The sequence below is a fragment of the Rhipicephalus microplus genome, chromosome 4, assembly GCF_043290135.1.
Source record: "Rhipicephalus microplus isolate Deutch F79 chromosome 4, USDA_Rmic, whole genome shotgun sequence".
In the NCBI taxonomy this organism is placed as follows: domain Eukaryota; kingdom Metazoa; phylum Arthropoda; class Arachnida; order Ixodida; family Ixodidae; genus Rhipicephalus; species Rhipicephalus microplus.
In genome coordinates this window covers 211,623,686-211,648,610 of record NC_134703.1, presented here as the reverse complement: position 1 = coordinate 211,648,610, position 24,925 = coordinate 211,623,686, and the positions used below count along the sequence as shown (strand labels likewise).

The 24,925-nt window shown below is 43.4% G+C and overlaps 1 protein-coding gene across 10 annotated transcripts in view; it reads right to left on the bottom strand.

Moving 5' to 3' along the window:
• Window positions 1-24,925, bottom strand: part of Amph (amphiphysin) — a 197,406-nt gene that overhangs the window by 64,809 nt on the left and 107,672 nt on the right. For 8 of the 10 annotated variants that reach the window (XM_037423611.2, XM_037423612.2, XM_075893965.1 and 5 more), the window contains exons 7-8: window positions 21,314-21,472; window positions 15,829-16,119 (exon numbers count right to left, since the gene is read on the bottom strand). In XM_037423611.2, the coding sequence (XP_037279508.2) occupies window positions 15,829-16,119; window positions 21,314-21,472 (450 nt within the window). The remainder of the gene's footprint in view (window positions 1-15,828; window positions 16,120-21,313; window positions 21,473-24,925) is intronic. The other 2 variants (XM_037423615.2, XM_075893968.1) reach the window with 1 other exon arrangement.

The following is a 24,925-nucleotide window of genomic DNA, read 5'->3' as shown; positions in this document are numbered from 1 at the left end:
GGAGTGTTGAATTGATGAACGAACGGACACACAAACAGATGCATGGATGGACGCATGAACGGACGCAGGGGCGGATGCATGAAAGAACGCAGGGACGGGCGCACAAACAGACGCATGGACGGTCACACAGACGGACGCATGGACGGACGAATGCTTCGCCCCACTCTCCATGATTCACTCCGTGAATATGCTGCCATTTTTTTTTTTTGGTGGACTTCCCCCTTCTTGTCCCAGGTACACATACTCTTGTCATAGAATGGTTGCCAACTACAAACTCTTTTTCACCAAACTATTATTAATTGTTACATTTGCCTTACAACTGTGATCATCCCTTGTCATACCACACAATAATTACCGAAAATCATGATGACGTCTGCAAGCCATACCCCATCTTTATTGCAATTTCTTCTGAATTCAGTCATTTAAATATTCTTAAATGTGCAGAAAATACCACCAGATAGACTGTGTCTCCTTGTTCTTCCACTTTGCTGCTTTCCTTGAGGAGAAGCAAGAAAGCTGTGGAATCTTTGCAGATGCGGATTGTGGTCCCCGGTACGTATTGTGCGCTCCTTCATGACACAACGCCTCTGAAAGTGCTGGGGGCATGCATTACTGGTCTTCAGTGGCCTCCAGTGGTCAACTAACTCGCTTGTGAGTCGACTCACCCGCACCGAACCGCTAGTTTTAGTGAGTCCAGAGGTGGTTTTGAGTCTCGTCGAAGAAAAATTTCGTGAGTGTCAAGTGAGTCCAAAGCACAACATATATTTCTTGGAGAGTCTGCGAGAGTTTCATATATATATATATATACTTCTGACCTGATCAACTCATCTTCAGCATTACTTGGATTTATGACTCGCATTTACTCACACGTATTCCAAAGCAGTGTCTTTCATGCACCCTTTCAATATATATTGGTGTAAATTAGGTGTTTGACTCCCGCCCCCCAGACAACTCTGCCCAAGAAGTTCTCGATAAATGTAACTTATGTTGCCATTTCTTTCATGAAAAATGTCCCCTCTCATTTGCAACCACTGATAAGGTGCTAGCATATCAAAAGGCACCAAGAAGAACACGGATTACACGAGGTGTTGGTGTTAAAAAGCCTCGACACCATATTTGAAAAAACTAATTCTAGGCTGACAGACTCGTGAGTTGACTTACTCAGACTGATATTGAGCTGTAAGTCTGAGTGAGCCCAGCTACAGAGAACTTCGGTGAGCCTGACTCCAACTGAACTTTACAATTTTTGATGATGGCCTGCTGTTTCAGAAATCAGCTTAGTCATCAAACACCACTTTCTTCTTGATGCTTTGAACTACTCAGCAAGGGCCACTCAAAATTCCTTTGCTAACATCTTGACTGCATATGTGTTAGATTACACGTAACCTCACTAACCTATCACATCTACATACAACTCACTAGTTTTGAAACATGTACTAGATCTGAGGTGTAATCGATCTTCCATTTTTCCATTAGGGCTTTTTCATGTTCACTTCCCATTTTTTATGCTTTTTACAGACGGAGATGACTTTGTTTATTCAAATTTCCTCCTGAATTTCTTCTCTGCTATTAATAGAACTGATGCTGAATGCTTCTTCACCTGTCTGCTTTTCAGCCTATATGTTGAGTTTTACAAGCTGCCAGAGACTAGTGTTCAGCATAGGGGATCGAGGTGGACTGCTGGCAAACAGAGAAGAACCGTACTGCCTCTCTGAAATTGGGAGTAGGTAGTCCATGTCTCCATTTGCGGCGGCATCATTACCGCAGGTTCTTGAGGTGTTGCATGAGGGGCAAGATCTCAGTTGAGCTGGACTGCTTCTCAAAATAAGTAGGACTGTAAATGCCGAGCTAGTGAGAGCCCTTTACCAAAGCAGCCCATGTTAGCGAGCCTACAGCACTCAGAGCAGACTTGAAGCGCCATGGCAGTTCACTCCTTATTGTGCCACACATCTTTTTCCCTTAGACTTGTATGACCAGTGGCTCTGATAAATAGCTTTCCTTCAGGGTTTGAGCTGGAGAATTATCGTTCTAAATGGGTATTTTACGGTACAACAGCAAAGCCAGCTTTTACAAGTGAGTCTTTCATTGTGCACACCATGCCTCTCCATTGCTCCGAGGAACACCATAGGCGGGCGGTAGAGCGACAGACGCCATCTCACTGTGCAAACTCCGCAAACCCACTGGACACAAACTGGTCAGTTGTCAGTGCGGACAAAGTCTGGGCAACGTAGCTCTCGACTTCGAAGACCAGATCATTGGGCAAGTTGTATTTTATTGTAAATGGCATGCGCGACTGTTCATGTTTCTTTGTGTCCTGAATTCTTCATGCAAGAGGCATTTACAGTAGCTCTTGATTAACGAGATGACTGCTGGTGCCATTCTGGATGCCACCGAGCCCACTTGAGGGAAATCACAATAATAATATTCAACTATCAAGACGAAATCGTACAATTTTAGGTGATGCCAATGTGCTGCATTGACCTGTTGGGTGTAAATGTTGGCAACAAAGGCTCAGACCACTGAACTCGAGCCTCGGTCTATACTGCACATTTCAAGTTTCAAGTTTAATTCGCATTTCCTTTTTACAAGAAAAAAAAAAGAGAATGCAACAGCAAGGAACAAAAAGCTGCAAAAGAGCAGCTTGACGAGGTTCCTTCCTCTTTGGCTTGGCGACAAAACGTACAATATATATATATATATATTTAGTGTGGGCATTTGTTACTTGCATCGTCCTCATCCCTGCATGATCACAATCACCATCATCCGCTTGTCTCTTTGTCCTCATTGCCACTCTGGATCATCATCATCGTCATCGTGTGTGTACTGGCTCTGCCCGTTCGTTTTGCGAGGTCTTTCCTCAATTAAACGCTGTCGCAACCCAGACTACCAAGACTTCATACGTGGTGGAGGTGGATTTTCGGTCCTCTTACCTCCCGCAGCCCGCTCTACCCGCTGGAGCTTCGTTCAGGCCGCCGATTGCGCCCACTGTCAGGCAGCATGCCCCAGACCGAGCCTACCTGAGCTGATGTCATCAACCACGCACCGACGCAAGCTGCCCCTCCTATTTACATACACGGACATCAGCGGGAACCCCCGCTCTTCGCTGGTCTTCGTGGAAAAGATGTAGAAGACTGGCTCGACAACTACGGCCGCGTAAGTGTCGCTAATCGGTGGGACGAGGCCGCCAAACTGCGTTACGTCCCATTTTATCTGACCGGAGTCGCAAAGACATGGTATTTTAACCACGTCATTGACTTACCCGACTGGGCTACCTTTCAGCAGCAGCTGCGACACGTTTTTGGCACCCTGGACATTCGATCCGCCGTCGCGAAGAGGACACTTGATACTCGCCGACAACATCCTGGTGAATCGTACACTTCATACATCGAGGATGTCCTCGTACTGTGCCGGCGTGTCAATCAATCCATGCCGGAATCGGACAAAGTGCGCCACATATTGAAAGGCATTGGGCCTGTTGCCTTTAATGCACTCGCTGTGCAAAACCCAGCTACCATCGCTGATGTCGTGACGACATGCCAGCGCCTTGATGCGCTGGACTCCGTTCGCCTCCAACCAGACATTGGCGACCACCACTCCACATCAGATGGCCACCTGCGCGACTTCATCCGGGACATTATACGCGAAGAATTGCGGTCCATGGGCTTCACACCTCCTACACCACGACCTACACAGCCTTCGGGAATGCCCTTACGTGACATCATCAGGGAGGAACTTACAACGCTCACCGGCGTTGCGCCCGTACAGCCACAAGCTTCACGCCCCATACCCACGTAGCCTGAAGTTGCTGCCGTGCCTCCCAGCGCCGCCCACGCGACATTGCCGCGTCCATCCTACGCGTCAGTTGCTGCCGCTCCCCCGGTCAACTACCATTCCGTACCCCCTGACCCTCCGGCCCACCTGACCGCGCTATCTACAGGTGCCCCGAATGTCTTCTATTCCCCACCGTGGCGCTCGTCTCGCCCTGTTTGCTACTACATATCTCGTTTCTGCCGAAAGCGCCACATATCTTTCTTCTAGTGTAGCGCGGTACGTCGGTTCCTGCTACCCATGCCAGCGTCGTAAACTCCCCACGTCTGCACCTGCTGGACCTCTACAGCCACTTCCGTGCCCATCAATGCCTTTCGAGGTTGTAGGTGTTGACCTTTACGGGCCTCTCCCCGTCACATCTGCTGGCAAACGATGGATAGTGACCGCCGTGGACCACCTGACACAATATGCTGAGACTTCCTCTGTTATTACAGGCTCAGCTGTGGAAGTTGCAGACTTTATTCTTCACGCCATAATCCTGCGTCATGGGGCTCCTTGTGTACTGCTTAGTGATCGCGGCAAAGTGTTCCTGTCACAAATGGTAAATGAAGTACTCCGCGCTTCTGGAACTACTCACAAGACAGCTTCAAGCTACCACCCTCAGACAAATGGTCTCACAGAAAGATTTCACCGAACCCTTGCAGACATGATAGCCGTTTACGTCCAACCCGATCACAAAAACTGGGATACTCTTTTACCATTCCTGACATTCGCTTACAACACCGCCGTTCAGCGAACAACTTGCTACTCACCGCTTTATCTCGTGTACGGACGCACCCCGACTACCTTTCTCGACGTCTCCTTCTTTAGCAGCCATGGGAATTCATGTCAGTCTTCTAGCGAAGAATACATTTCCCGCCTGGCTCAGTCTCGCCATCAGGCTCGCATCAATACTGAAGCGAGACAGCACGAGCGGAAGATCACCTATGACGAATCCCACCGCGTTGTGTCTTTCCAACCTGGTGACGAGGTGCTGCTTTTGACACCTATTCGCACTCCTGGTCTCTGTGACAAATTCCAACCACGCTTCATCGGGCCATACATTGTTTTAGAACAGACTTCGCCGGTTAATTATCGTGTGACACCACTCGTCGCCCCAACAGACCGCCGCTACCGCAGCACAGAGATTGTCCACGTTTGTCGCATGAAACCTTTCACGCGACGTTCCCCGTCAATTTGACTTACGGCGGCCAGGGTGTCCGCTTCCAAGTGGCGTATGAAGTCTTGGTAGTCTGGGTTGCGACAGCGTTTAATTGAGGAAAGACCTCGCAAAACGAACGGGCAGAGCCAGTACACAGACGATGACGATGATGATGATCCAGAGTGGCAACGAGGACAAAGAGACAAGCGGATGATGGTGATTGTGATCATGCAGGAATGAGGACGATGCAAGTAACAAATGCCCACAATATATATATATATATATATATATATATATATATATATATATCAAGAAAAAAAAACATTCACACGCTGTCAACAATATCCATGTATATACAACGTCTGAACACTCTCCCATTTATACATTAACACAAAATATCTACATCTGTTCACACACAACAGTTTTCATACATACATGCAATTCAGCATAGAAAAAAAGAGACAAAAAACATGAATTTGAAATCGACAAATAACATTCATATAATTGTACCCTTATTTAACAGGTTTGATTTTAATGCCTTTTTCGTAAGAGAGCTCAACTCGGTTTTTCAGGAATACAACACATTTATACCCAAGGCACTTGGTACTGCAATCGACATGAGTCGTTCTTGAAAACGGCAAAACTTGATGATTTCGTTTTCTGAATTCATATAATGGTTCCTGTGATACAACTAGGTTACACAAGTTTAAAAATATCGCATTGTTGCACGGGAAGTACTTCTGTATTTTCAAAACAAGTTTGTATTCATAAAAGTGTTCAATAGGCAGTAGATTGAGAGTGGAAAATATTTCATTGGTATGTGCATTAAATAGAGCAGTGACATTATGCCCAATAGTTTTCTTTTGCGAAGTTTGTAAGCTATGAATGTTTGTTTTTGATGTTGTGCCCCACACTAGATTACAGTAACTGACATGCGATAGGAACAGACTGTTATACAACATAAGTTTTATTTTGGTAGAAAGCATGTATCGTAATCGGCAGATAACACCACATGCTCTAGCTAGTCTAGACGTAAAATGTTCAACATGTGTATCCTCGTTTAAATTATTGTTAGATAATGTCACCTAATGTAACCATATGTTCTAAATGAAGGTTGCAGTTAGGCCACCAAATGGTATACCTGGCCTGTTCTTCAGAAAAGTGAATGCCCCGATTCCCTTTGTACAAGAATGTCCTGTCACAAGGCTAGAAAAATATGACAAAACGCCAATCGTACCGTAGTATATGCTACACCAGTCCTTTTGAAACAGAGAGACTGACAAAGACACCTTATTTTTGTTTGGCTATCCTTTCCTCCATTAAGGTTAGAGCAGACTCAATCTCTGGCTCAATGCATACAGACATCTAGCTGCCTTGATACCATAGGTGGTAATTCCTTTGACACTTCACTGACAAAATGTTCCAGGGAGCACGTAGCTACTATGTGGGTAGCTGGCAAATAGATGTTTTTCAAGCACACTAGCACCGCCAAAGGGCCCTCGTGGGAAAAATTGGTACGCTGCAGGAGCCGCCACGACAAGCGCTTCTCAGATCAAGTGGACTCGGCAACGTGTGACATATTACTGCGTGATTCACACACAAACTTCAGTGTTTCGGTGTGATGGCCCGTCTATGATTTGCGTTTGTCCCCCTGTTCAATCGGATGAGAGGCTCAGAAGCGCCAGTTATTTATTATTATCCTTTAGCGTCAGTCCGCCTTCGGCGTAAATAAAGAACGGTAAGGTGCAAGCACTGCCCATAAATTCAGCGACGCATTACGAATCAATGTTCTTTGATGCTGTTCACAAATAAATTATACAGTTCTGGTATACTTAAAGAGTGCTTTAGAAATAAGCACAATTTCGCAAAATAAAATACTTTGATTGACTAGACAAATGCGCGCCTCTCGCAGCATATATGCATTTACCAACTTCCCTAGACACTGTAACTGCAGGTTGAAATAAAGCTTACATGGCAAAAAGAAAGAAGTAGGACCAGGAAAGGAATGTGCACACCCAATATGCTCACTCACGACTGAAAGGTTATCGTACGTGCTAACAAACATATATAAGAAAATAGGGATGAATCGTTCATGTCACAAAGAGGTACAAAAAGACTAACAACCGAAGCGCATGTTTACAGTCGACTTATAAAGTGAAGCTTCTTGCGTTGTAGCGATAGCGAAGGTCAATCGAGTTAAACAAGATGCGGTGTTCTTCGTGATATGACTCCCGAGATTTCTCCCGTGGTCTGGTTAGGGTGACGATGCAAGATTACCAAGCCTTAAAGAAGAAATTTCATTTGCATGACTGAAAATACAAGGTGCGATGAAAAGGCTTCATTCAATGATTTTCGATGCTCTAAGAGGCACGTGTTGATACGTGAACCAGTCTGAGCATAAGAAGAATTCGGTTAGCAACTCTAGCACAACAATTGAAATAACAATTGGCACGCCTCTCATAGTACTTTTCTCTGCCTACTACAGACCCCTGCGACCTTTTGCGCTCTACGAAAGAAATGTTACTAAGCATATGGTGCGGTAAACACAACGCTCACCTTGTATCGCTTCCAAACTTCTTTTCAGACTGTGCAGAATGTATGCATGCAATAACTGCAATATCCCGAGTTTCCTCGCGAGTGAAGGTCGTCCAAATTATTTTTTGTTTGTAGTGCAAATGAGCCGTTAACAAACTGATGCAATGCAATATAGGCAGGACACCGCGCCTTCTTGCAGCTGGAAACTATTGCTCATGTATCGTGCCCGAATTTTTTTTCCTTCACCAAGCGTAAGTACATCATTATTCCTCGTTGAACAATATTTGAATGCGCCGACGCGAATTTCAAAAGTGGTCTCACTCAATGCAGAACATACTACTAGCAAACATGCTCTCAGAAATATTTAAGCATCTGATAGGAAACCACAAATTATCAAAGCAAGGTATCTCGCACACAAATTCTAGTTCCATCCCCTTTGTCTTTAAACACGTTTAGAATGTGTTTCCTTTTTTTTTCTTTCATTATGTGACTTGTCCAAAAAAATCCGAAAAATTCTATACCTGCAACACTTCTCTGCAGCCTTGTGTTAACGACCCAATCAATACAAGCCATAGCACTTTATGAGTAGCTCATCATTGAATAAATATGAATTCAGTGTTCCAGCTCACATTCCTCACGACAGCATGTTTTGACCACATGTATCGGTACGCAACAACTAGCATGCCGCTCTCCTTCTATGTTCGAGGGACACCCGACCAATGATACCTACACTGATTGTGTTTCAAATTTCATATTTCAGACATAGATATACATGCAGGCACGTTCCGACTATATCCAACAAGCGGCAGCATGCACTTTTCGTTTCGTGCTCGCACGGTGCCAACGAGCAGCGGGCGGAGGAAGAGCCGGTGCTCTCAGCGTACCAACTTTTCCCATAGTGCTCTGCACACCTGCAGGGCATTGTGAGATTGCCTGAAAAGGTCTATTGAAATTCTAAAGTACTACCTCTTCCTCAGTTGCACTCTTGATCATACTTTTACTTACCGGGACCTTTTTAATTGAATCTGCGGTTGCGTTTTGAAAGTAACTCAGCACATCGTACTCTTTTATTTGAAAAAGCTGGTAGCTGGAAAATCAGAGGCAGCTCATGACAAATTGCCCGCTGTAGTTAGGAGCTTCGGGCGAACAGGTCTGCACCAGGCCCGGACAAGGTGGAGGCTGTTGGAAACCTGCCGCTGTTGACCAACGCCGGTAGAGTACGATGATTTCTACAATGCGTGTAGCTGGCAAATCAGAGGCAGCTCATAACAATGTGTCCACTGTAATTAAGTGGCTGGGGTGGACAGGACTTCACCAGGCCCAGGCAGGGTGAATGAAGGCTACCAGATGCAAGGTGACTTGAGTTGAAGCTCCTACATCATAGTCATGGCATCAGTTTAGTCACTCCGCTATACATGTTTGTTTTGGGCTTTCTGTTTCCACAAGTTCAGATGCTTCCTACTTTAAAACAGAACATGCCTTCAAGCTTCTCTTCGATGTCATGAACAAAACTCCCAAGAGAATGTGACACCTTCCGTCACCAAACTCATGCATATAGGCTTCCGGCCAATAGATTGTGAGCTCTTGTTTATTTACATTGAAGAGCCATGCTGCCATCACCATGATACAATTTGCTAGCTCCACCTCCCGATGAACCATACGACACCCTAAAATGGGAGTTATTATGCCGCACTACTGACTCTGATTTACTCATGCGGTTGTCAGGTTCTTGGGCCATTCTCTCTGCTTCAACAATCATGTGCATGTGATCATCTTTGTGGCTGTACAATAAAACTGTATTTTTAAACAGCACATGGCAACCACACCTGCTGACATGCTGAGCTAAGAAGAACTCGTTGCCATTGCAAACATTGCGTGTGTGTTCGCGCAGGCACTCGTTGAGTCACCTCCCTGTCTGCCTAATGTAGCACGCATCACATGATAGCGGAATCCTGTATACTACATTCGTGACACATTGGACAAACTGGGATTTGTGCCTGACACTGCAGCAACGCTCTGGCCTAATGTTTGCACATATCAGTTTGGCGAGCTGGGAAAGTTGGTGCATGGCTGGAAAAACAACCTGCACGTCTAGGCGTTGGCTGACTTTTTTTGTCTCATGTAAACTTTCTCTTCAATAAAGAGCAGGAAAAAAGTCTCACAGGGGTGTTGCTCTGGGTCAGGAAGTCAGTAACGACAATAGACATGTAGCTGGGGCATTATCATGATAGAGCACGACCATGTCCTTGACCTCAGCTCTCAAATGCGTGAACCTGGATCTCCAATTCTTTGAGCACCTCCAGTAAAAAGCAGCGAAGATTGTTTCTGCCCGAGGAACGAACTCAATTTTGTCGATGATCAAGTCACGGTCAAAACTAAAAAAATGGGGCACGTGATTTACATTTTCATTGTTCCTCGTCGTTATTGAGCATCTCAGGAGGATTTGTTGGCAAACTCCTTCCGGTCCTTCTCACATACTTTGCGCAACTTCCCAGACTGCGAACTTGAAATGGAGCAGTCCTTGAAGACCTCTTGAAGCACCTTTAATGTTTTGGTGGCATTCCTTACATGCTTCAAACAAAACTTGATCACACATTGCTGCTGATGCAAACTCTTTGTAGCCCCATGTTACTATGTCAAAAGCAACGTTTCATGTAGAGGCACATCTTTCCACTTACACTGCTTGTAGTAAACTGGTGACTGGATGCCTTGTAAGCACAGAACCCCCTTCACATTAACTGACCAGTTTTACTATGCTGGCATGAATAGTCGCATCACAATAAAATCATGCACATTACTTTTATAACGAACTCTATATGTAGCTATAACCAAGCCAGTTATGGAGCATTCTCTAGGATGTAACATAAAAAGGGCCCATTTAAAATAAATTAGGGCTTATGCTGGGACTTTGAGTGTGCATCTTCCTTCTGTGGTCCTTGGGCTTCAGCCTGCCTCCTTGGCCACCTTGGCTCAAAACCTCCTACCACAATGTAGTCTCATCAGGGCCCCAACCTTGGTAGGATCGCGTTCTATTTCTACAGTCTCGAAGTCTCGAGACAGCACACTGTGATCGTGCACCGTGTGTTTCACTCAACTGTGCCTTTGTCTGCTCCAGTTTCTTTGAGTATGGGGAGCACGTTCGCAGGAGTGCTGACCTGAGGGTATGTCGACCCTCCAAACGCGTTTCTTTGTTTGTTTGATTTCAATGTGTGCCTTTCACAACTACCAATCGACATTATTTCAAACTTGTACTAGCCAACTGGTATCCCACATTCAAGTAACTTGCAATTGATTTTTATGTAAAACACTTGATCTCTTTGTACCCAAAGTCAGTGAATAAAGCAACCATTAAGAGAGTGCCGCATAGGGTCATTTTGCTGCGTGTGTGCGCGGACTTATCATTCCCGTGTGGTGATAGACCAAGTTTTCGTGCATTGTAGTGCAAACGGTACATGGTGCGGTGAGACAAACGCAGACACGGCATCCCACATAAAGCTTGCAGTGCTCACACCCGCGGTGGTGTTCGGTGCACACAGTTTAGCGAGGCCTGGGGTTGTTTCACGACGTAACATCTACGAAGATGAAGAAAACTGATAGCAACAAAAAGGCAAAACAAGCAAACAAGACCACATACTATGTGCAAAAATTGCAATTATGTGTTAGTTCCCATGTTTCACAAGTCCTGCATGACACCTTTCCATTTTGTGACAACAAGTGCATTGCACATAACTTAGGGAATCTCATGTTTTTTTGTTTCTTTTTTAAAATGGGGACCAGGGGTCCACCACAGCTCTGCTGACGTACTTCTGTCACGGATATGACACTGTAAAATAGATACTAACGGATTGCTAAAAAAGAAATGAAAAAAAAAGTTCTGTCGCAAGATGTCGGATCAGTGAGTGCTCTGCAGCGCATGGCGCTAACCACTAGGCAACGAAGCATACGCTGTCAAAATTGCTATTGACAAGCGATTTATACACACAATATACTGTTTGGCGATCCTCCAAGCTCCGTAACTTCAGTGCGTATTTGTCATCAGTAGCGAGATGTCGCGAAAAGCTCACATTGGTTGCGCTCTGAAAGTTGTCACCTCTTGCATTTCAATAAGTGCGGGCCTCCAGAGAGTATCGTCCCTGCTGGGTGCACATTTATCAGACTCGTGATTTGGGAGAGCACGAAGGTCGCTTCCCTCGCTGTCGCAGCGCGTTTATGAAAGAGGCACGCTGTTTGCACATGAAGAATTAAGAATTGAGACAGTTGTTCACACTTGCCTAGTGTATACTTGTGCATTTGTTTTGTGCGCCTTTCTGTTTGAACAGTGCGCTTTAAGCGCCGGACTGTGACAATTTTAGTCCGCGCTCGTTCTGTGTATGCTCATTTGGTGCATACTTTCTGCTTGAGGTATGCACTGCAAATTTTGAGCTTTACAATTTGTGTGACTTTACAATTTGTTGCTGTAGCATTTGTGTCTTTCCCCTTGTGACAGAATAATGCACAGTAAACGCTCAATTACCTTTGTGGAGACACGTATCACTTTCGAGTTATTATCATTCTTAGAAATAAGGATCACCTACGTTTTCATTTGAAGTGTTTATGTACATCAATGATTATCAGCTGAATGTGTTTTAGCCTGGTTTTAGGACACCTGCTAATAAGTTATCGTGCGTCTACAAATTTGACCCACAGGGAAGACACCAAGAAAGACAAGTCTGAGCACATGCACTTTCTGTTCATGTACCATGACATTACAAGCTCAGCATTACGTACGGCTGCAGGCAATCACCACTAAAACCAACAGCCACAACAATGAGCTGAAGACGGAGTCACATCGAGAAGGAGCTGAGGGAGGACACTGCCTGAGCTGATCTTCTCGAGTAGAGATGTCTATTCCCTCTCTCGATTGTACCTAGATGGAAGATGTGACTGCAGTAGCTTACCCATGGCTTCAGACTGAAGCTTCATGGGGCTTTCAGTGAACAATAAGTGCTGACTTGCTGTCTGCCAAAACTACTACAGCATTATGAGGCAGTGAAGAATTACTTCATCACATGGAGATTTTTGACATAGTTATCAACCGGTATAGATGAAGCCCATGTTTAGCAGTAGTGCAATGCTATAGTCCCCGTGGTGTGTGAACTATTTCTCACACATTTGAGGGTATCCACTAATTCTGCCAAAAAATCTTTTAATCGCGCGCCACATCAGAAAATAGACATTCTTTCGATCCCATCATTTCTTAGGTAAAGATTGAAAGAATGCTGTATTTATTCGAATCTAGGCCGATAGTTTTTTTTTTTTTCAAATTTCTTTGTATCAAACTCCAGGGCCGGCTTAGATAGAATGATTTTAAAAAACGCGCCATTTTCATAAAGAAAAGTGGCCTACAACTAGCGCCACTTAGATGGTATTATAGCTGTTAGTAGCCAAGCCAACACCTGACTTAAGTACACATGTGAGGCCGGAATTTCTATCTTTGTGGCAAGTGTTGAAGCGTGCTGTTTGTCATTTGAAGTTGCGCTTTGAGTGGTTTGTGTGTGGCGTGCCTCGCTGGTGCCAAACAAGCAGTGTCATTACAGTGCCGCTTATGAAAGAAAAGTTGTCCTAGCTGTATTCCTAGTTGCTTAATCCGGGTATGACTTCAAGTGGATGAAAAAAATGTGCTTTGCTGGAGGGGCTGCAGCGTGGGACAAAACCCGGGAACTTCGATTTTGCGCTCTTTCAAGAAGTGCGGCATATTTAATGCACTTTATGGCACCGAGGATTGCGCATTGTTTGAAGACAGCGACAAAGAATTCCGCGACGAGAGAAGCAGCGACAACAACTTGGAATGAATGAGGCATCGGCAAGCATGGCATTTTTATGATGCAAATAACTAGAAGCAGCACGTAAAAACGACGACAAAGAAATACACACAACAGGAATAGTGGCTGTATGTTTCTTGAGTTATTTGCATCATGAACTAACTGCTTTGTTTCGTCTTCATAAATAAATGTTTTCTTTTTCTGAATGCTGTCCTTGCTGTTTGGTTCGGCCTACACCTAGAGGTAAGATTTATTTTTCCGGGCTTTGGACATTTGGGTGTCGGCTTAGAATCAGGGTCAGCCTAGATTTGAGCAGCTTTTCTTCTTATGAAAAGGGAGACCTACTAGAAGGCGCTGGAGAGGACAAGCCACTGTTCAAAGGTTTTACCACAATGGTATCATTTGGGTGTTGCGTGAGCAACTATATTTTAGTGTGCTGAATTTCTTGTGAAGTACTACATTCAGCACTTCGTAAGTAGCTGGTGGGCCACATCTCTAGGGTGTTCTCTAAATTTTTGAACCAAGCCACCGTGGCTTGTGTATGAAAAAGGCTGGCAAGCATCAGAATGTCATCTAAACTACAATTGATGAAAAGAAGGCATTGTCACTGTGGCTGTCCCTGAAGCTACTATGGCAACAGCGAAATATATTCTAGCAGCAGTGCTTAAGTGCTGCAGCTAACTTACACTACTTTATGGCCATGTTGGCGTTGCGTGGAGAGCTGTGGTGAAATACACCTCCCTTGTGGTGACTGGCCGATGGGTGCAACTATGAGCTGCACAAACAAACTGTGCAACTGCACATGCAATTTGATAATATATACAAGATTCAATCATACTGGCAGCCACAAAGAAAGTTTTCATAGATAAAGGCATCGAATACTTAGGTAGTAAAAAATAGTCACTAGAAGAAGTGTACAGGGCTTTATTCAAACTCAAAATTATTTCTATCTTGTACGATCTCACAGATGGAGGACAACGAAAAAAAAGCTGCCAAGAGGCGGCTTGACTAGTCCGTAGCCCCAAATTATCTATGGTATGTGAGCACAAAAAAGAAAAAAAAAGAAAAAAAAGAAAACATATAATTAGTGCAGAATAAAAGCAATATGTAATAGCCTGCAATAAAGCATACAAGAATACAATGCCAAGATCAATAAAATTAGCTTTCTTACACAAACATAGATCTAAGTGCAGCTGAGGAGCAACAAAACAAATCAAAATCGATTTACTGAAGATGGTTTAACAATGATGGTAAAGAATAACATAAACGCTCTGTAGCAGTATTCAAATGGGGTGTGACAACTTTCCGATGCTCTTTGTGTCTTGTTTTATAGTAGTGGTCATTTGTTTCCAAATGTGCTAGGGTGTCTAAATTATGTATGTTACGTCTTACTTCATAATTATATCTAGAACTCAGCCGATAATAGTATAATTTGTGAGTAGTTATATTACCAGTTTTATGACAAAAGCTTATAGTTGTATTATATTCACCATTATAAACATTTCATAGATATCGTTTCTGCATAATGTAAAGTTTTTGTAAATTAGAGAATGAAGTAGTGCCCCAGACATGTTGACAGTAGTTGAGATGTGAATAGAAAAGAGACCTGTAAACTAGGATTTTAATTTTTGGAGAAAGAATATATTTGGGCCGACTGACTATTCCAGTTATTCGAGCTAATTTTGTCAGCACTGAGTTCACGCAAGTTTCCCAAGACATGTGCGCACTAAATACAACACCAAGGCACCTAAATGTGGTCGAATGTATCAACATAGCAGGAATTGAAAATTATGTCTGCATGAGGCTCTCAGAGATTGGCTTATTCTTGGCTCAAAATATAACCACATTTTATTTTCATTAATCTTCATGGAATTGAATAAAGACCACTGTTGTAGTTTGATTAAGGTGTCAATACAATTCGATATGAGATAGTTGATGCTATTTCCAGAAAAAAATATGGTTGTATCATTTGCATATATGATAAACATGGCATTATTATTATTGTTAATGATGTCCTTAATGTAAAGGTGCAAAGGTCCCAGAATGCTGCCCTGTGGAACACCACAAAGCAGTGGCAGAATTTGGGATCGCGAGTTATTTATTTGGACAACTTGTTGCCGATAAGAGAGGTATGACCACAGCAAATTCAACCCCCAACCACGAACACCATAAATATCTAACTTTCTTAACAAGACCTCATGATTCACCAAGTCAAAAGCCTTGGAAAAATCAACAAATAAACCAATTGGTATTTTTTTGCTTTCAAATTCCTGTAAAATATTATCTTTCTGGTGAAGCAATGCTAATTCTGTTGATCTGTTCTTCCGGAACATAGCATGAACAATTAAAAAAATGACAATGAATGTTCCGAGATGTACAAGGCGAAGAATGGGGTGCAGCCCACATAAGAATAGCCTTTCCCTCAAGCTGAAACTCGATGACTATATAGCGGAACCTAGTTTGTCGTGCCCACACAAGTTAGGCCACAACAGTTAGATCAGCTGAGGGCAAATATCGGAGTACCTGGCCTTCAAGCGAGACTCGGATGCTGCTGCATTTGTGGGTGGTCGAACTACAAGGTACAGCTCGACAGGCCGGCTGCTGCCCGATTCAGTGGTCGCACTGAGCGAGAGAAAGCTGGCCCCAAGGTGGCGGCTCTTCTCGAGGGGTCCCCCGTGCGCCGAGTGGCGTCGGACGCGAGCATACCGCGTGCCAGTGTCTCGGCTGTACTCGGTCGGCGCTACCAGCGACATTCTCTCAGCTGTCGGTCCCTCTCTCTTGGAGTGAATGCGCGGAAGGCTGCTACGAGTGGGCCTTAATGGCAGAGTTAGTTAAGGTGGAACAAAGCAGGAGGAGGACAGGGGCAGAGAGAGAGAGAGAGAAACAGTTTGGGCTAGCACACAGACAGCCTCTTCGTAACACAATAAACAAGCTTCAGAAAAACATACTTGGCCCGCTTTATGAATGATCAAAGTAAGCGCAGCCTGAACAAAACTGAGACAAAAATGTTACATCGCATTATGTCCAGTTTTGTTCATGATGCATTCACTTCGTTCAGGAACTGCCATCTTGAAGGGACACTACGAGCAAAACTATTTTTCATGTATTAGTAAAGTACAATTTCACAATCCCCAAAACGCCACTCATACAGCAACTGAGCTACCATGGCGATCGGCCCTCCGATAATTTTGTAGTGGATATACATGCATTTAAAGTGAGAGCCTCAGTCAGCACCACCTGTTGCCATTGCAGCAAGTGTGGCATAGTCTTTATGAGCCAGTTTGGCATCACGTAGTACGTGATTTTATTAAGAGATGGTAGCTGACCTCTTGCATACCACCTGAAGGCATCAAGTCTGTCAAAAGGAGGTCTTCACTATGAAAGAAGGAAAGTGTAAGTTTAAGGGCTCGTTTTCTTTGTTTAGACACAATATTAATGAGAACTAATAGACAATAATGACACGGAAAGTACAGAGGGTGTCATTAAAAGCAATTGTAATGTACACGTGAAAAAAGAAAAGTGGACAAAAAGATAACTTGCCAACAGCAGGATCCGAACCTGTGACCTTTGAATAAAGTGTCATCTTTATATAGTGAGAGGTAGAGAAAGACTTATCGAGAGTATTGAGAAGGCAATAAACGAACCTCATTCCATAAAAAAAAACTCTATGCGTGCGTGTACCTCCCAAACTTATTTTGCACAAGAGCCGCGCAAATGCCGTAATTTTCGTCATTCTTCATGCTCAATGCAACCAGCGTGGCTAAAGATCCTGAGTTTTAAGCTTTTAAGCCAAGTTGTTTAAAAGATACCCAAGCCAGCTCAGGGCCGGGGGGAGGCAGATAATTATACTAGCCTTCAGTATACTCAGAAAGTTCACTGCTTGGTTCTACAAGTGTGTAAATACATGACACACAATGTTTCGTAATGTTTACATATTTCCTTGTAAAGGAGTACGAGTATCTTAAAAAAGCTTTTTTTTTCTAATTTCTTGAACAAATTCAATTCAATAAAACTTGCCAATTTAATCTTTACATTCAACTATTTTTTTTTTGCACAATACGTATTTCAGAAAGATGGGCCACTGGGTGACTTGGTAAGGCACTTTCAATTGGCCAAGGAAGGCATGACACATGTTATATCTATACAGTTTTAACTGCTCTGCGGCACAAATCTGGAGAAAGCAAAGTGAAGAGACAACTGGCAGAAACGAAACCATTAAGAAACTTTACCAACTGAGCTGCAGTGGTAGTCGTCTACTGCATTTGAGAATTTACATGCATACCTAACTGGAAATGTTTGTGAGCATTGCTCAATGCCATGATGGTGAGTGTTTTTTGCTGCCAGTTGATGTCTCGTAGCATGTGATCTTTGAAACGAGCTGGCAGCTGGCCAAAAAACCCTTGCTACTACCCACAGGTCTGCGGGACCTTTGCTACGAAGGAACAAAAAAAGGGAATTCTTAAGGGCTTGTTTTCTTATTGGACCCAATCTTGATGTAAACCTAGAGAGTATAGAGGCGACGTAATTTTTATTTTTTTTTTGACCGCACTATAGTACTAATCATGAAATAAGTTCTCTTCTCTTGGGTCTCCAGCGCTTACCAACAAAATTTGTTGTAGACATCAAAATTACTTTTTTTGCTTTAAGCAAAATTAACAACAAAAATTTTCCCATCACAAGAGAATATGTTGGAACATAGAATGAGCCCTTTGATATATTTCAATTGCAATGGCCTTGATCCTTAATTTAAATGTGAATATCCCATGAAAGTAATTTTTTTGTCAATTTTGCAAGCATTTTTCTCAATAAATATTACTTTAGATAGGTTGAAAACACTTTTAGCAGATAGATAGGTTGAAAACACTTTTAGCAGATACTATGTTGATTTGGAAGACAGCTAAAAAATTTTTGCTACCGAAACGTTGCCGCTGTTTTTACAAAAAATGTCCAAACAAGCACAATTTCTCGTTTCTTTGCTGGGCCTATTTAAGCCAGGAAATTAATATACGATTTTTCTTGACATGTCACCTCAAATAATAATGACAATAAAATGCCTCAAAACATTATGTGCCGTTGTACCCACCTAACTTTTCCTCCTATCCAAAACGTTGAAATGGCAGTTACATGACCACCAATTACTTTCAAACACAAATACTTAAGTAAAATCACTCTCATACCACTACTTTACAGTTGAACTTTTTTCCCGCAGAATCACCAGTGGTCGAATTTCGGGCTACAATGTTTCACTTGGGAATGACCCTTTGTAATGCTCACAAGTGCTTGATACTATAGACTAGTAACCTGCGGCGGTTATCACTTTTTAAGGATATTTTTTCCGGCAATTGGCCTAATACCTTAATCCAATGAGGTTGCATGGTTCGGTCTCTGCTGCTTGTCTTTTCATCCACTTTGCTTTCTTCACATTTACCGCACAATAGTCCTTATGCAAAATTGCCTGGCAACAGTGAGCCGGGTGTCTTGATTCGCCATCTTGATTAGTTCAAGAAGTTGCTGCATTCTCATGAAATCGCATCAGTTGTTGCAGAGTCTTAGCGTCGAATGTCGCATGTTGCCGCTCTAATTCATCTGCTTGTGATTGTCGTGCTATAAAAAATGGCACAATGGCAACACTTTCAAATTGCTGGTGTCGTAATATGAAAAAACGATTTGTAAGTTTTGTAGCACGTCAGTCAATATTCAGCCCACCTAGCACATAGACGTCTTCTTGCCCACTGACCAAAAGTCGCAGAGCCTAGCCCCTCACCATCGTTGGCAGCTCCCCTCTGATTTGAAGTACTATCGGCGTTGAATGAAATGCGGACGTGCACGCACATAATTTGACAGCACTACGCACCTCTCCATGTTGACGACTGGATAGCATAGTTTGACAGCACTGTGCATCTGTCCATGTTGGCGACTGAATAGCGTGCAATATGCCACTGAGAATGCTTGCCACTGTTGGCGTTTCATTTGACACTGATAGCATGTGAGAAATATACAGTATAGCGCGTCAATACTGCACAACATGAACATTGGCGGCCGCAAGCTGTAGTGTGGCGTTGCAGTTGTTCCGTCTATGCACATTCAGAACGCAATAAAGAAAGTAAATGTAAACGTAACATATTATGTGAAACGTCATCGTTCATTTGCATGAATATTAAACTCTGATCGTTCCATTTACATATATTTCCATACCCCTATGGAGTGGATTGATGAACGAACAAATAGAGCTCGATGGCAATCGTGCTCCGTGCTGCAGCAGTGTCAGTGTGCTAATAATCTTGCTCACTTATTCCATGCAAGAGTGGAATTAGCCAGCACAACATTATACACTCTAATTTTTGCCTGTTTTCTTTTTCTTGCTTGTTAATGCCATCAAATTTAATATTAAATGGCTTCGTGGAGAGCCGCCATGAGTCTCACCCTAAGAGGCAACTCAATAGATTTACAAATCCGGGTTGGAAATCCTGGTAATAAATTGTGTTGCGCAGGTTTGAAGCACCAGAAAAAAAAAAAAAAAGGTGACAGCGTCATACCAATCACGCTATCAAACGCAATTTCGGTGCAAGCTGTACATGCTACAGCACATATTTCTTACAAATTTGTCATACATAAAAAGGAATTATGCCTACACATTGATAATCGCTAGGTGGTTGATCTCTCTGACCAGCTTTTGCATAAGCCAAGATGATTTGGTCCAAACATCAATGAAAGATTTGTTGCATAACATCAAATAAACAAACCTTGTTGTTTCCTTCACTGTCAGTCATTCATTGCAAAAGAGAACACAGGAGTGTTGTGATATCTTAATTATCATAAATAAAATAAAAAATAATGGGCATTCGCTGCTTCGTTTATGACAGAGCCTGCAAAAACATGAGCTTCGTGCGTACACGCATGGTGTCGTGTGCTTAGCCTGAAATAACCAAGATGGCACCAGTGATTGCTACAGCAGCCCTGCTAATTTCGCATAAGGTCTGTGGCTACAATATATCTGGTATACCCTCTTAGGTGTCACTGCCTGTTGGTTTTCAATGCGATACACTGAATGAATAAAGAACTTTTTCTGGATCCATGTGCCCCAATTCTCGAAAATCTCATCATATGTCACCCTGAGTAAAGGACTATGCTGGCTACTGAAGTGAAGAAAGGATTCAACCTTGCAAGTCTGGGAAAGTTGTTTTTCTGCCAAATGTCTACAATCAGCTGAAAACACAATGAAAAAGAGAGTTCCTCTGCTATTACTAAACTGACCAAGGACCCTAACACCACATTTCTGATTCAACGTTGTGTTTCTGCAGTGTACCAAGAAACATAATGTCCAAACCTTAGCCCGACAGAAGTATGTAAGACATGTTGCTGCACCGAATAGCACCAATAGCTAAGCCACTAGCATCACTGAGCATGAAATTTCACTACACAAGCTTTTAACGCTATTTTGTCGTCTTGTGCTTTCGCGCAGATCTCTCTAAGCTTCACTGGTTGGCTAATGAAAAAATTCGCCTTACAATGGTGGCACTGCAAAGAATACATTTATCTCACATAAGGGGATTGTCTCGCGGACAAATAGAAAAACAAAACGAGGAGTGTGAGCAACAAAGTGGCACTGCTGCAATGGAGCACTTTGCAGGGTCAAGGTGTAAAGCGCTCGGCACAGGACACGAGTAAACCATGAAATGAAAGCAGGTTGCAATATTAGAGCATGGCACGATTACTTAGCACATTGGCCACCCAATGTGTTGTGAATGTTGTTGTCGAGATGCTCTGAGCAAGTGGTGTATGATGGTCAAAAAGAGGGTTCACGCATGCTGTGATATAATAATTGAGAATCAGTTATTGAGAGTAAAAAAACAGTGCCATTTGTGGCTTGCTCGTGTCCCGCGTACAGCTTTGTAACCATGAGCCAAACACTCCGTAGACATGCAGGATAGAGTGCATTTAGTTTTGCCACAGGGGAATAAGTAAAACCTTGGAAAAACAATCATCATGTGGAAAGAGGGGCACTCACTTGGGCAAGGTGCTGATGGTGCTGCCCTGGCACTCACTGTCAGTCGCCAGCTTCTGCATGGTGTCCACCAGAAAAGAGAACACCTTGGCATTCTCTGAATGGAAGGTGCTCTCTGCCGTGAAGAATGTCTGCAGGTTGGACACCAGGAACGGGATGCGGCTGCGCAAGCACCACACAAGAAAGAATGTTCTACAAAACCCCATGCGCCACAAAACTGCTGAAAGAGTGAGTACGAAATTCCCGAGGATTTGAATCTGCTTTGCCGCTAGTAAGTATCAAGAGCCATGCTTGGCCAAAGAACCCCATGAATAATGATGAGCAAAATGCAATAACCGCATGTTACTGGCAATGTTACTAGTGTTAATAATGGCAATGCTACCGAAGCGATCTGAACAGGACATGAACAGTGATACTGTTACACAGCTGTAAATGGGCCTAAAATATCAAGCCCGGAAGCGGGTTAAAACTCGAAAATATTAAAATCATGGCGGTGGCGTGAAACGCGTGGAGCTGGAATAAATGACAGTGTTGGTGGTGGGGGCCGCCGCAGCCGCGACTTGTGTACAGAGGTCGAGCTACGGATCACCTCGAAATATGAGGCGAAAACTATGCACATCTTTTAAAAATGTAAAAAGTAATTAAAGTTTAAAAAGTGAATCCCTACTGATGAGCCTGACAAGATGTAGTCGGAGCTGCTGTCGGTAGGGCAATAAAAAGCGTTTTTTTTTCTTAGAGCATCTAAATCACCACACTGAACTAGGAGATGGAGAAGCGTAAGTGGATCTCCACACCTCTCACAGATGGGTTGGTCACCACCAGACAAAAGGCTTGAATGTGTAGAGTGCGTGTGTCCTATCTGTAGACTTGTAAGTGTTACTTGTGTATAGTGTGATATGAATACTGGTAGCCAATTTCCAAATATAGGTTTAATAATGTGTAGTTTGTTTTCTGTTTGCCTATCCCATGCCAGCTTGCCCTGAGCTCCCTTTGTGGGAAAGGTTTCACGTAAAATGCAGGAGCAGCCATGGGTATACTGGCGGGTGCGTGGTCGAGGCCAGTCGCAGCTAGCTGGTCCGCCACCACGTTTACAGCGATCTCACAGTGCCCTGGTAACCAGCACACAACTACATGCCGTTTGAGGGCGTAGATCGTGCATAAAAGAGAGTAAAGCGACAAAATGACAGAATTTTTGTTTTTTGAGTGTTTTCAAAGCTGTTATGATGCTCAGCGAATCTGTGTATTGTTGTAGTTGCAATTCCTCAATATGCCTGACAGCCACTGATATCGCAAGGGCTTCTGCAGTGAAGACGCTTGTTTCGAGGTGCAGCATACCGAAATTTGGAAAAGATGGGCAAACAGCTGCATAGGACACACCAGTGAGAGGCTTTGATGCATTCGTAAAGAATTCTGGGCATGTGTACTTGTGTTGGATTTCGAGGAAGTGCATGTGGATATGTGTAGTATGTGCCTGTTTAATTATTTCCACAAAATATATGTTGCACTCTATAACCTAACACTGGCACGGTACCGGATATGCTGTGGGAGCCATCAAATGGTATTCTAGTCGTGGCATGCCTGTTACCTCAGCGAAGCTCCTCATATGGAATGAGTAGGGCTGTTTCAGCGAAGGACGGTTGTTTAAACACGTAGCATTGGACAAATTATTGATTGTGGAGTGAGTGAAATGTTTTTCGTCTGCATTCACCTTGAGATAGCATGTAAAAGACACATAACATCTCTGCAGATGAAGCAATCATTAATTTGGTTCTGTGTACAGGCTTTCTATGGAGCTAGTTTGAAAAGCACCCGTAGAAAGACGGATACCTAGATGGTTGACAAGGTCAAGCATCTTTAAAGCTGATGATGCCACAGACAGGTAGGTAATAGCACCGTAACCTAGGCGTGTGCATACGAGGCATCTTTACAAATTCATCAGGCATTCCCTGTAACTACCCCACGTAGTTCATGGCATTTCAAAACATCCGTTGTTTTTAGGCACCTGGTCTTTAAATACCTTATGTGGGGTATGAAGGTTGATCTTCTGTCTAGTATTAAACCCAGGAATGTATGCTCAGTCTGTACAGACAGATCTTCACCATGCAGGATGAGCACCTTTCCTCCGGCAGAACAAGACAGAAGTGCTCTTTTGCACATTTAGTTTAAGACCATTTTCATCTGCCCATTGAGAAACCTTGTTCGAACCTAATTGAACCTGTCGTTCACATACTGAGAGGTTGCACGATTTAAAAGCGACCCGTACATCATCGACATATGTGCAGTAAAACATACTGCGTGGAATAGTGAGGTGCGAAGAGTTCATTTTGAGTGTGAAAAGTGTACAACTCAATACTCCTCTTTGTGGCACTCCTGTTTCTTAGACAAATGTTAGCGACAAAACAGTGCCTAATCGAACACGAAATGTCTGACTGGTGAAGTAGCTTTTGGTTATGCTTAACATTCTACCATATACATTGAAACATGAAAGGTGTCTCAGTATGCTAAAGCGCCACGTGGTATCATAGGCCTTCTCAATATAGAAGAACACAGAAGAAAAAAATAGCTTATGAGTGAAGGCATCACAAATTTGTGCCTTGATACGGACAAGCTGGTCAGTGCTGGACCTAGCCTCTCAAAACCCGCACTGGTATGGATCAAGTAGGCCATTAGTTTCAAGAAAGTGCGTGAACGTAATGATAAAAGCTCGTTTTGTTTTTCTGCTGTAATGATTGGGAGCGTGATCGGCCCCAACAAAAGACAAGGCTGCTTGCAGGTTCATGAAGAACACTTTATGAAAAACGTGGATAAAGTAGCACATACACACAAAAAACAAAGCAAACAGCAAAAGCAGAGGCCTAGCGACAAAAGTTTCTAAGGAGCGAATCGTCCTTGCAACAGTCTATCTCGGCGGATGGAGGCTCACCCTCCAGACAGATAAACAGGCCGGACGATGCGAGTTGAAGAGTGACGCGGGATGGCTTCAGAAAGTTCGGCAACGCCTTGTGCGAAGAGACGAAGAACGTCTTGCCCCAGTGAAGCGTCGGAGGCGGAGGACCTCAGCAGCCACATGAAGCCCGTAGCACCAACTCGTTGATTGCATCTCAGAGCGTCAACACGCGGCTCCTACATGCTCATCCTACATGCTCCTACGGCTCCTACATGCTCATACCACGTATCCAGCGCGGCAAGTATATCGTCTGTATAGTGTTGCACCCCATTCATATCACGGAGCAGTATCCTCATCAATTGTGCAAATAAATACCCCTCATGCCATTGTGATGCAAAATGGCATAAACTTGAACTCGTAGAGCCCAGACTGCATACTAAAAGCAGTTTTCGCCTTGAATTCCCTTGGTAGAGGTACCTGCCCGTATCCTTTTGATGTATTTAACTTGGAAAAGAATTTCTTGTTTCCAACTTCGGCAAGAACTAAGTCAGTCTGCGACGTGGGCTCATCGTCGGATTTAAGTATGCTGTTAATCTTGCGAAAATCAATGCAGACCCTGAATGAGTTGTTTGGCATTTTAACAACCACCAATGATGAACTGTATGATGTTGACCTTTCAAAAAATTCCTATTTTAAGCATCTCTTCCACTTCCTTCTTGGCTTTGATT